Source organism: Cricetulus griseus, chromosome 5, assembly GCF_003668045.3.
Source record: "Cricetulus griseus strain 17A/GY chromosome 5, alternate assembly CriGri-PICRH-1.0, whole genome shotgun sequence".
Lineage (NCBI taxonomy): Eukaryota > Metazoa > Chordata > Mammalia > Rodentia > Cricetidae > Cricetulus > Cricetulus griseus.
In genome coordinates this window covers 13,912,282-13,924,984 of record NC_048598.1, presented here as the reverse complement: position 1 = coordinate 13,924,984, position 12,703 = coordinate 13,912,282, and the positions used below count along the sequence as shown (strand labels likewise).

At 50.2% G+C, this 12,703-nt stretch overlaps 1 protein-coding gene across 1 annotated transcript in view; it reads left to right on the top strand.

Annotated features, from left to right (window-relative positions):
* Positions 1–1,407: 1,407 nt before the first annotated feature.
* Positions 1,408–12,703, top strand: part of Itpkb (inositol-trisphosphate 3-kinase B) — a 90,352-nt gene continuing 79,056 nt past the window's right edge. The window contains exons 1-2 of the mRNA XM_027418844.2: positions 1,408–1,720; positions 2,994–5,115. Of these exons, the coding sequence (XP_027274645.1) occupies positions 3,205–5,115 (1,911 nt within the window). The 5' untranslated portion in view covers positions 1,408–1,720; positions 2,994–3,204. The remainder of the gene's footprint in view (positions 1,721–2,993; positions 5,116–12,703) is intronic.

Genomic DNA, 12,703 nt, shown 5'->3' with positions numbered 1-12,703 from the left:
GTGGCTTCCACTGTGACACTTGTCATGGCTCTTGGCATCCCCTAGGGAGATCACCTCTCAGATTAGATTTTAGGGCATGAGTCTTCTGGGCAACTCCTCTTCTTGCCACTAGGGACCAAACAAGGAGCACAGAGGTGGCTTCTTTGAGGAACCACCTAGAGCCTGAGTTAGCACTTGAACAAACACTGGGCTCTTTTTATTCAGCCCCACGGAGGGTGGGAGATTCAGTCCCTTCGTGGCATTTTGTGTGTGTGTGTTTTGCATTTTTTTTTTTAATTCAGAAAGGATGTGTCTGATTCCAGGAATTCTTGGCTTGAAGAGCTCTTGGTTTCGGATTTGCTTGAGTCTTTTCCTGACCAAGCAGCAGGTTGCTTTGCTCACTTCAACGGTATTGTTACATAAACAAGTGAGCCGTCTGTTTGCTACAGGCAAAGCCAGAGTTTCCATCTGAATTTTGGCTAATCAGGATATAAGGGTGGATTCAAGCTTGGGATTCTTAAACCTCCTAAGCCTCACAGCTGTGTTTCCCCATTTCCACTAAATGCTAGGGTTAAGATTTAGGGAATTATGCAAAACACACTGGCAGTGCCCAGGCTTAAGAGTGTGTGTGTGTGTGGGGGGGTTCCCCTGCCTTGTAATGTTGCCTGATGGCCCCCCATTTTTTGAGGATCCAGTTGAATGCTTGAAAGCACAGGAGAGTAAGTTCACAGGAAACTGAGCAAGTGTTTTCAGACCTTGATCAGGCCTGAGCTCAGGACTATGCTTTTTCTTAAAATAACTTTAAGGATTGAGTGCAAAAATATGGGAATGGCACAGTTGCTGTGTGCAGTCATAGATAAATGCACAACACCAAGCAATCACCCTGCATGCACACCCTTCAGCAGCTCCTAGCCCAGCCGGCCTTCCAAAATGCTACCCTAACAAACGCATTTAAAATTTGCAATTGTGCAGGGAAATGCCCTACAATATAGCTTTTAAAATTTGCCTATTGTGTACAAGCACACAAGCTGTTTATGCAGAATTTTAGCCCGTTTTAAATGCTAACAGATCCCCCACTAGCGGCTTTGTTTAGCAAAACATTCAAAACTTTATTAAAAACAGTTTTCAAAAGTAGCTTCATAAAACTAGACACCAGCAAACCTTGGTCGAGGGGTGGAAAATAAATGGTGTATCTTAAACCCGCAGAAGTTAAAAGCCTCTTTTTTTTTCTTTTTTGTTAGCTAACAATGGAAACTTTAAAAAAAAAAAAAGTGTTTCCCTCCCTCGGTCTTGCCAAGCAATAGAAAAAAAAAGAAGAAAAGAAAAACTTGTTCCGCTGAGTTCAACCCCAGACAGGCTCACAACTTCCTTCCTGCCTTCCTCCCCCAAGCCCCCGCCTTTCTGCCTCCTCCCCCAACCCCCAACTTTTTTTTTTTTTTAATCTTACATTGAACAAACACTGAAGTAGCCGGGAGCAGACGCTGACAGCGGTAGTGTCTCCTACCAAGCAAGGAGCTGCCCAGGGTCGGCCTGGCGTTGCCGCCCCCCACCCCCACCCCCGATCGCCTGGCCCCTGCACCGGTGCATTCAGCCTCTTTGTACCCAAATTTTTTCGTCTTCCATAAGTTGTTGCGGAAATCCTTCGGGGGCGTTTTCTACTTTAAACCACCTGGTCTGCCCAAGCCCCGAGTCCACGGGGCATGTCGCCTGCACGGGACCTGGGAGTCTGAGCAAATTGCAGGTAAGCGTGGCGGCTCCTTCCTGGCCCTCGCCTCTGAACCCTCTTTCCGCTCCATCTGGGCTGGGGCTCCTTCGGGTGTTCCGGGGTCCGAACACAGCGCAGAGGGGGAAGGCTGACTTGGGAGGGTGGCGCTGGGCATAGCGGAGGCGATTCGGCTTTCCCACCGCCTTCCGGGCCCCGCCGCCGCCTCCCCGGCGCGCTGCGGGCGTCTGGGGCTCGGACTGCCGGGCGGCTCTGTTGGCGCCAGGAGAGGCTGCCCGCCCGCCCGCCCGCCCGCGATGCGCAAGGCCCTGCCCTCCGCCGTCCCGCTCCGAGCTTAGCATGCCGTCCGCCGGAGGGCTGCAGATTCTCAGGCCTGCACACTTAGAAGGCTTCCGGGCTGCAGCCGTGCAAGCAAGCTCAGAGTTCCTCCGATGGATGGATGCAAGGGTGCGGGTCCCGGAGCCTACAGAGACACCTGGGTGCTTGCTAACAGGATGAGCGCAGGACTGAGTGACTGCGGGCACGAAGCCCTTCCAACCCCACCCCAACACACACACACACACACACACACACACACACACACACACACACACACACACACACACACTCGCACGCTGCGGGGTGTGAGGGGACGACAGTAGTGGTCTCCACTATTTGATTCCAGTACTGGAAACTGCTGAGTTTTGGCCCCAGGCGCGCACGCGTGCCCACATTCACAAAACACACTAGTACTGCAAAGTGCTTTGCCTCCCCCCCCCCGCCCGCACCCTCCCAGGCGGAGGGAGACAGCCCCAAGTCCAGGATCAGCAGAGAAAACGGCCCGGGTCTCAGTTCAGGCAGCGGTTTGGGGAAGGCAAGTCCGGGTCAGGTTCCCTGTGACTTGGTCTCTGATGTCCTGAGAGGGTGGAGCAGGGCTGCCTGTCATCCTCGACAGCCGGTGTTTGCTCCGGCCAGGGGAACTTGACCAGCCTCGCCTAGGGACCCAGCAGTTGTCCCTCCTTCCTCGGCCATCCGCGTGGCTACCGAGACTAATCGTAGAATTTGGGATTCTAGGTGTTCTTAGAGCTGGGGGAGGTGGACCACGGCCGGAAAGCAGGAGCAGCCCGGCATGCCTCCACACGGAGCATCTCAGCCCCTGTAGGCCAGGCATCCGGGGGGCACCCTGCCCCCAGCACACTGGGGTCCGGGGACTCCCGCTGGCCTCTGCGGGGGGCGGGGGGGGGTCGGGGCTCTCTGCACCCTCCCCTCTGCGCCTTCTGAAAGTCTGACTTTCCTCCTTGTGTCTCGACAGCCGCGAGATCGTTTATGGAGCTTGGGGCGGGGGCCGAGCCCGCGATCGTGCCCCGAGCCCGCCGCCTAGGCCATGCAGCTCCCGCGGCGTGCGGAGCGGTGGCCGCCGGGCCTCCAGGACTGAGCCGGGAGCCGCGGGAGGAGGCGGCGCGGGCGGTGGAGCGGGACGGAGAGCCGCGGCGGGCGGCGGGCGGCGCGGCAGACCCAGTACTATGGCTGTGTACTGCTATGCCCTCAATAGCCTGGTGATCATGAACAGCACCAACGAACTCAAGAGTGGCGGCCCCCGGCCCAGCGGCGGCGACACACCTCAGCCCTCGGGGAGGGCCGCTCTGAGCCCCGGCAGCGTCTTCAGCCCCGGGAGAGGCGCCTCCTTCCTCTTCCCCCCAGCCGAGTCACTGTCGCTGGAGGAGCCCCCGAGTCCTGGGGGCTGGCGCAGCGGCCGGCGTAGGCTGAATAGTAGCAGCGGCGGCGGCGGTGGCAGCGGCAGCAGCAGCAGCAGCGGCGTGGGAAGTCCGAGTTGGGCTGGCCGCCTGCGAGGGGACGCGCAGCAGGTGGTGGCGGCCCGCACCCTCTCCCCACCTGGGCCAGAGGAGGCCCAGAGGAAGCTGCGGATTCTGCAGCGCGAACTGCAAAATGTGCAGGTGAACCAGAAAGTGGACATGTTCGAGGCGCAAATCCAGGCCCAGAGCTCTGCCGTCCAAGCCCCCCGAAGCCCGCGTCTGGGCAGGGCTCGTTCGCCCTCCCCGTGTCCCTTCCGAAGCAGCAGCCAGCCCCCTGGAAGGGTCTTGGCGCAGTGCTCCCCAAGTGAGGAACGGAGGACAAAGTCCTGGGGAGATCAATGTACAGAGACCCCAGACCCCAACTCTGGGAGGAGAAGCAGGCTCAGCCCACACCCCTGGAAGGACAAGGAGGGAGTGGCCCCTCTTTTACGCCCTGCCAGCCCGACCAGGTTAGGGACTCAGAGTCCATCTGCTTCAGTGAGGATGGAGGGAGGCACCCGGGCCAATCCCCGCTGTGGCTCACCCACAGCCATGGAAATTGACAAGAGGGTTGCTCCCTCACCGGAGCACTTTGGAACTAGTTTAGCATTGACCACTAAAGTGGCAGCTTCAGCCTCATCCGTTGGACCACACCCTGGACATGATTCTGCCCTCATGGAGGCAGCCTGCGAGCTCCGGGGCGTGCGCCCCTGGGAGGCGCAGATGGAGAGACAGGGGCAGTTTCTGGACAGGGAGACAGGCTCAGCCTCCGAGCCTGGCCGGACCCACATTAGAGAGCCTCCTGGGAGAGTGGGGAGAGGAATTCACCCTGTTGGTGGGCAAGGTTCCTGGACACCTGAAGTCATCAAAAGGCCAGAAGAGAGGACTGTGAATGCCCAAAGCTCAGAGGCTTCGGACGACCCGAGATGGTCTAGACTGCCAGGAGACCTAGGCTCCGTAGGTCCTGAGGAGGCAGGAAGTAGGATCGCAGGGATCCCAGCACCCGAGCAGACCCTGAACATTGTGGGAGAAGGGTCTCCAGCACTGGGCTTGCTTGGGGGCAGCCAGGCAGCACAGCCAGGGACCAGGGATGTCGGGGCAGAAACTCTTTGTGTCACAATGCTGGGACCTTTACCACCTGGGGAAGTGGCAACAGATTTGAAAGAACCCCGGTGCCTCCCTGGGGACAGGATGGGTGTGCAGCCTGAGAGTTCCAGGGTTTGGCAAAGTGCTGTGGAGGAAGGTCCCTTGATCTGGACGTGTGACACAGGGGTACAGCTGATGGAAACTTGGGGAAGCCAGCTGCATGACAGAGATGCTCATCGAAGCTGCCAAGAGATGCCCCCAGATCAGAAGGACGAGGCCTCCTTCAAAGAGGCCTGCAGCCCCAGCAGCGTCCCTGCCATCCCAGCTGTCATCATCACAGACATGGGTGCTCAGGAGGATGGGGGCTTAGATGAAATCCAAGGAAGCCCTCGGGGTCCCCTGCCTCTGAGGAAGCTTTCATCCTCCTCGGCCTCCTCCACTGGCTTCTCCTCTTCCTATGAGGACTCAGAGGAGGACATCTCCAGTGACCCTGAGCGCACGCTGGACCCCAACTCAGCCTTTTTGCATACTCTCGACCAGCAGAAGCCCAGAGTGGTGAGTGTTGCTGTGCATTTCTTAGAATTCATGTTTTCAGCAGGCCTTTCTGAGTACTCGCCTGGTTTCCTTACTTTCTGCTGAACAGTAAGGACTCCGAGCAGGGCTCTGGTGGAATCACAACCAATATTTTTCTACAGGCAGGTTTGCTGCGGGTCGCAGAGGTACCACCCAAGCACTTTGTAGGCTGGACAGTTGAATTGGAGTCATCCCTACCGTTCACATCTTTTTAAAAATGGGTTTGAAAGTACATAATATTCATGAATGTCAACAATAACAAGCCCTCCTGATTTCCAAAGATAGTGAAGAGCTGTCGAATGCAGCGTTCGCTTGATGAAGCGAAACACTTAATGTCGTGATTCACTCAGGCTGACGACGAGTTCTGTTGGCTCCACTCAAGTCTCTACTCCCAGGCAGAAATGTGAGTGAGGTGATTCTGTGACAGGACCCTGACCTCTGGAGATGTGGTTGTGTGGTTGACCCATGGCATGAGCAACGACTAAGCCTCGCTCAGTAAGTTAGGCAGGACTTGGCGATATCAATGTAGTCCACGTAACTAGTGTGTAGTATGACGTGTGGATTGAAATGTAAACTATCTTTTGAGCCAAGCATTTTCTTTTGTAGCAGGATGCTATTTGGATTGCGTTGTCTGAGTTGGGCACACTGTGTCACTACCAGGTGTAAGTTGCGATGGGCCCATTCCGGGCACATTTGCACTTGTGTGTTTGGGTTCGTTACACTGACTCTTGGTCTGTCTGTGGCAGTGACGGATGTTCATTCCTACTATTCGGTTAATTCCAGCTTGAGGTCAGCTTCTTTTAGGAGATGTAAGTGTTGAAGCTACCTCTTCTAAAATGGGATGGCCTTTCTCTTGCCTCTCCAGGGAGGATGGGGGAATTTCCTAACCTGGCATGCAAGAGTTGTAGGCTACCATGTGGGGAAAGCTGCATGGTATTTTAGTGGGTAGCCTCTGGTTTCATCTTGAATGTGAGATTCCACCCATTTGCACACCAATAACTTTCTCCATCCTTAGTGGGTGCGTTACAGTTCGGCTCAGCACACTTTACTAAAAAATTTTGAATTCTAAAACACGATTCTTTTTCAGCTTCTACTTCAGAAATCACGGTCTAGTTTTGAAGATCAGGAATTGCTTTCCCTGAAACCTGTCTGCTGGTGATCTAGAGGCAAATTTGTATGCAAAGTTGAGTCCTGATCAGCCTGGCATTTTGTGGCTGGGACAGGGATCCCAGACATCTTGCACCTGCTCCCAGGCACCAGCATACCCCCTTAGAGAAGGGGTGGGCAGCAGTCTGCCTGGAGCAGGTAGTGGCCACAAGCCAGATGGAAAATGCTTCTCTTGGAAGGCATTCCCCTGTCCTCTGCTCAGCAGTTAAGGCCTAGTAAGAGAGGGTCTTCTGCCCACCCCACCCCCTTTTGTTTCAAAACCCTGAAGCACGGAAACAGCATTGACTTGTTATCCATCTTCCATTTGCTCACTGTTGTGCTGTTGTGGTGGCTGAGCAGCTCTTACCTACTGCTTACCAAAAAGCTCCATACATCCATGTTTGAAAAGGAAATCTTGTCTGGGAAGGAGTGAAAGGGGATATAAATAATAACAGGTAAACAGCAACAGCTTCTCTTTTTTTCTCCTTCATTTGTCAGAGTAAAAACAGATGTGCAAGCAGGGAGCTAACTGGTGTTTTCAGGTTAGGTAAGAGGCCCAGAGGTAGAAGTGAGCTGTTGTCCCATCTACCTGCCTCTCATCTTTGAACAGGTTTTCTTAAACACCTGGAGGGGAGTCAGGGAAAAAGAAATTCCCTGCTGTCGTTGCTCTCTGGAGAGAGAGAGAGAGAGAGAGAGAGAGAGAGAGAGAGAGAGAGAGAGAGAGAGAGAGAGAGAGAGACTGACTATGAATGTGTGTTGGGGTCAGAGGCGTGTGGGTAACCAACTGGAAATTATGGGATCCTAGGGACTTTTGCTCTCTGGTTGAGAGCCTGCACTATGAGCAGAGGGGAACTCTTAGACTCACTGTGATGCTAGAGCTTATCTGGAACACCAAACCATCTGCTCATTGGGTCAAGACTGCTATTTTGTCTGCAGGAGGCCAGACATCTTGATTGACCTGGGAGGCCTGTGGGCCGTCCTTTTGATGTTTGGCAAATGAAGCTAGCCCTGCCCCTGCTTCTCTGACTCGCTTCTGTGTGTACAGCACTACTACAAATGCATCTGAGCACGCTCAAGCGTGCCCGCTTTCTCTCACACATGCTCACTTGTGCTCATCCTCACCTTCACATTGCTCACACACACTAACACACACCCACACAAGTTCACACTCACACCCATACACTCATACATGTAGGTTTGAAATGGCATGCTCACACAACCAACCCTGGCTCCCAGACCCATAGAAGACCCTAGGGATTTTTACCACGGCCTCTCTTTCCCACATGTCCTCTGTTGCACACGGACTCGTGTTGTAATTGGATGTGCAGGCAGGGTGTGATAGCATGTCTGCATCTTAAGGATCCCACACTTGGGGTTTGCTTGGAAGTAACTCAGAAGCATCTTATCTTAGAAAATAGATTGGATCGATTCGTTCCAAAATTCTACTGTCAATAATGTGTACAAACAAAAGCGAAACAAGGTGCCGGCAAGATGGCTCAGCAGGTAAGGGTGCTTACTAATAGGCTGACAACCAGAATTTGATGCCCAGAACCTACATGGTAGAAGGAGAGAATTGTCTTCTGTAAGTTGTCCATGGTGCGAGCAGGCAGGCAAATGCATGCACACACAACACACAACATGCAAAAATTCATAAATCAAACTGTAAAAAAAGCATTAAAAAGTCCCAAACTATGGCCTAGTACCTGTAGGCTATAGAAGGAACTAAAATGCCTTTGCCTTTTTTATGTTTGCTACTTTTAAGGGCCATTGGAATTTCGTTTCTTTGGTCTTTTTTGGGGTGGGGAGGTATTGAGTATTTTTGCTTGTTTTTAGTGAATAAAGAACTTGTACACGTAGCAACTTTTAATCTATTTGAGATGGTTGTGTGTGATTTTAAGAAGTGTGTAACAATTTTATGTTTGATTATCTAGTGGTGAGCACTTTTGAGTGGAAACTTTAAAAAGAGGTTTATTTTCTTTTTATGTGTGTATGTGTGTGTAAACACAAGTTGTGGAAGTGCTTCTACAGGTCAGAGGAATGTGTAGGGCCCCTAGAGCTGGGGTTACAGGCAGTGTGAGTTGCCTGGTGTGGGTGTTGAGAATGGAGCTCCAGTCCTACAAGAGCAGCAAGTGTTCATAACTGCTGAGACATTCTCTCTTAGCCCCCTGGAAACTTAGATGAGGGTGTCAAAGGCCCAGGTTATGGGGATATGAGTTCAGGTGGCACGCTCTGTTTTCTGAAGATAGGTGGCCCTTCTCTCTCTCAGGGACCAGGGCGTCTAGATCTAGGGTTCCTGGAATCATTTATCTGAGATTCTGGGTGTTACTCTGATAACAAAACAAAGACAAGATTTAAAAGCAAAAGGACCTGGGGCACACACTGAGGGGTCCTGGCTCTCTGGTAGCATTCTCTCTTTCTACACTGTGCATAATTCAAGGGTGACTCCAGGGAGGCTATGTCATTCCAACTTTCTGCAAATACTTAATTCTAGACATTCAGCTCCAAACTTGGTAGGTGTGAAGCATGCGTCAGGACATTTGGAAGTGTGACAAAGATCCTTTGGCATGGCCCTTGGCACTGAGGTCCAAATCAGGCACCTTTAAATGTATGCTTTCATTGGAGTCAGTTGACTGATCAGCCTGCCTGCCTTCCACCCATCCCTTTACCAAAAGATGGGCTCTTTGTAACTTCACATTCAAAAAACAACAGCAAAAAGAAACCTACAACAGAGCAAAGCATTAGTATTAGTGCCATAACTGAGGCTTTTCTTCTGGGAGGGGTTTCTTCTTGAGTCAGGGTTCCTCTGTGTAGACTTGCCTATCCTGGAACTGGCTCTGTAGACCATGCTGGCCTTGAACTCAAAGAGATCTGCTTGCCTCTGCTTCCCTCTGCTAGGATTAAAGATATGGGCCACCACCTACCTCCCAGAGATTTTCATTAATAATCACACAGATCTTAGCAACTGTGCTGAAAGGATGCCCATTGGATGCTTTCTGGCTACAGATAAAAAGAAACTTTGCCCCTCAGATGTGAAGTTTCAAAACCAAGGCTTTGCTGACAGAGTGCCAAGATGTCCCTTCAAAGCACTGTCTTATCAGAGACTGGAAGCATTCAGCTTAGCTTTTAAAACATCAGGGAGAAAGGTAGAGACTCAACACTACCTTTGCTGAGAACATTTAAGGTCTGAAAACATACACTTTGAGACATACCTTGCCTTTAGGCTTTAATAAGGAAGTAGCAAGCCTGTCAGCCTTTGATTGAAGAGAACTGGATTTCCAGGATGACATAAATCATCCTCAGAGCTCTGTTTGCAAGAGCTGAACTGCTACCAAGCCACTTTCCTGGCTTTGCCAGCACATGCTTGCTGAATGTAGTTACAGATTAGATTCATTTTATATAGTTTATTTAAATTCCTAGGAGTATTGATAACATTGTTTAGGCTTGTTTTATTCTGTCTGGTTCCAGCTTAGTCACCTAAAGGTAGATTTATTTTTATTTTTGTTTTTTTAAGATTTAATGGAAAGAATTTTTATCTAGTAGAAAAACCTCTGTAGATTTCAGAAAAATCAATAGGCGATTCAAAATTAACTCAGGAATTCTTTTAAATTACCTTGTGGTGTGTTCCCGTAATCTCAGCACACCCCCACCAGGCTGATACATAAGAATTTCCAGTATGAAGCCAGCCTGGACTCTGTGTGTGTGTGTGTGTGTGTGTGTGTGTGTGTGTGTGTGTGTGTGTGTGTGTGTGTGTGTGTGTTGCCCCTATCTCAAAAACAAGCAAACACACTAATTGCACTGTGGTCACGTTATCAGTGTGGAGGAATCTCTGTGTTTGTATAGGGGAGGACAGCTTGGCATTGAAGCTATGTACACTGTGCTCTCCAGCTCCATGACAAATATGGTTTGTTGTGTTGCGCATATGTGCATGCGTGCATGGGTGTCTTCTTTATTTTCCCATGAATCAGGAGAAGGCATTGCTTTCCTACCAACTATAAACTCTTTGGTTTTATGAAAGTTCTCTAGAGTGTCACCTGTCCTTTTGGGGTTTTACAGGACCTTGAGAGTTTCATATGGTCATATACTCTCAACTCAATGAACCAATTAATGAAGTGTCTACGGTGCTTTCAACAGATGGGCAGCACACTCAGCCTTTCCTTAAGAATAATAGTGGGCTGCCCTTCTCACTCTGAACAGCCGCCTTGGGGGTCTGGAAGAATCAGCCAGCTTGGTCTCATGGTCCCAACCATCAGCCTTGACTGGTACAGTTCTGTCACAGACCTCAGGCTGAGCCCCTCCATTGCCTCGTCGTCTTCTCACTGACCCTCCCTCCTCCATCTTGCCTTCCTGCTGGACCCAGGAGCACCAAACCACCCTCCAGATGAACTGTTAACTGTGACTATTAGTATAGCAGCTTAAATCTCCTTGGCTGAAAGACAAGACACATAAGTGTATGTGATCTCGTTTTGTATTTTTTATATTAAAAGTATCAAAATGTTTTCTCCTGGTTCCGTAGTGAACATTGTCTATATATGCGGAACATGGTACAGTTGAGAGGTTACAGAGTTTTATTTTCTTCAGTGGTCACATCTTACAGATGAAGAAGCGTGGACGGCACGTTTGGTATTGTCATAGGACCCATGTTCACGATCTTCTCACATAGCTTCTTAAGTGGGTCGGTTCCTTACTCATCTTCAAAGACCCAACCTAGCTTTTAAAATATGTGCTAAGGGCCATTGAGATGGCTCAGTGGGTAAAGGCACTTGCTGTGCAAACCTGATGACCCGAGTTCAATCTCTGGAACCTTCACAAAGGCAGAAGGAAAGAACTGACTGTATAAAGTTGTCACCTGGCCTCCGCATACATGCTGCGCTACACACGCACACTCATATACCATGCCCATGCACTATTGTTGTATAACAATAGTGATGAAATAATATGAGAAATCAAATATTTGTTGAATGAGTGAGAGAGGGAGGAACAGGCGTCTAATATTATCTATCCATAGAAGTGTTGAACTGTCTTAAAATGCATGAAGGGAGAATAGGCACAGTGAAGACAAGTTCATTGCCGATCTCCTTGGCCTTGATGCTTTGGGGATAGGCAAGCTAGACTTGGGTTTAGGAGGCCTATATTGACATCACAGCCCATCCATGGTCTGTAAGCCACTGGAGAACTAGTGAGAACCAGTGTGCCCTTATGGAGTGGTGAGAGTCACATGCTACAGTGTTGGTATGAGTGCCTTGTGTGGTGTCACAGAGTAGTGGCTCGGTAAGTGACAGCATTGTTGGAAGATTGTGAGCACTGGAGAGGCAGGGGAAGCACCATTTTCTGTGGAAGAAAGTCTCTGCAGCATCTCCAAGTCCACTCTCAACCCAGCACAGTCCCTCAGAATGATTTGCCGATACCCGAAAGGCTTCGATCAAATTTGTTTTCCAAAAACTGGAATTCCCCAGCTGCTGTGCAGTTGGTGTCCCTGTGTGTTGTCGCACTGAATAGGGCTGGTCTTAGCTTCCACCTCAGTCTAGTGTTCAAGGGCAGGCTGGGGAATTTCTTTTAAGGTTTGGACTCAAAGAGAAGAGCTGCGCAGAGCTTGGCCCACAGAAGTGCCTGCTCTACATGGTGTCGAGGAACGAGGCTGGCTTGACACATTTGTGTAGAGGACTGTTCAGGGGAGAGTCCTCTGACATTTCCTACGTAAAGGCAGGAACTTCCAAGGTCTGTGCAGTGAGGACTGGTTTAGGATACACATTTCCTTAGTTAGCAACACTCAGAAATGTTTTCACAATAATTCTAAGAATTCAGCAGCAGAAACCGTATCTTTTCCCCCATTGAGATCTGTTGGGACTTCATTCCTTTGCCATCGAGTGATAGAAGCCCACGCTATGAAAGGACACTAGCCAACACAACTTAATTTTTTTCCCCCTTGGAATTTTTGTTTCTCTCATTTTAGAGCATCTGTTAAGTTTTCTAAGTAACTGTGGCAGGGGATGTAGCTCACTGAGAATGCTTGCCTGACATGCTTCAAGTCCTGGATTCCATTCCCAGTACTACAACAAAAGAAAGAAAAGACGAGATGGTGAGATGGTTCAGCGGTAAGGGTGCTTGCCTCCCGACAGTGCAAACCTGCCTACCCAAGTTTAGTCCCTAGAACCTGTGGAAATGTCTGAGAAAGGACTGACTCCACAGAGTTGTTCTCTGACCTCCACATGGGTGCATATACATATAAGAAAATGAAAATAAGAAAGTTTTATAAATAACCAAAAAAGTAGGAGCTATATAGGAGATTAGCAGCAGAGGCAAACCCCATGATGTCCCTACTCGGTGGTCCAGGAAGGGAATTTCGGACTTCAAGCTTGCTAGGTAAGCACTCAACCACTGGGCTAGGCCTGCAGACCTTCAAATTATTTAAAAAAAATAAAAATGG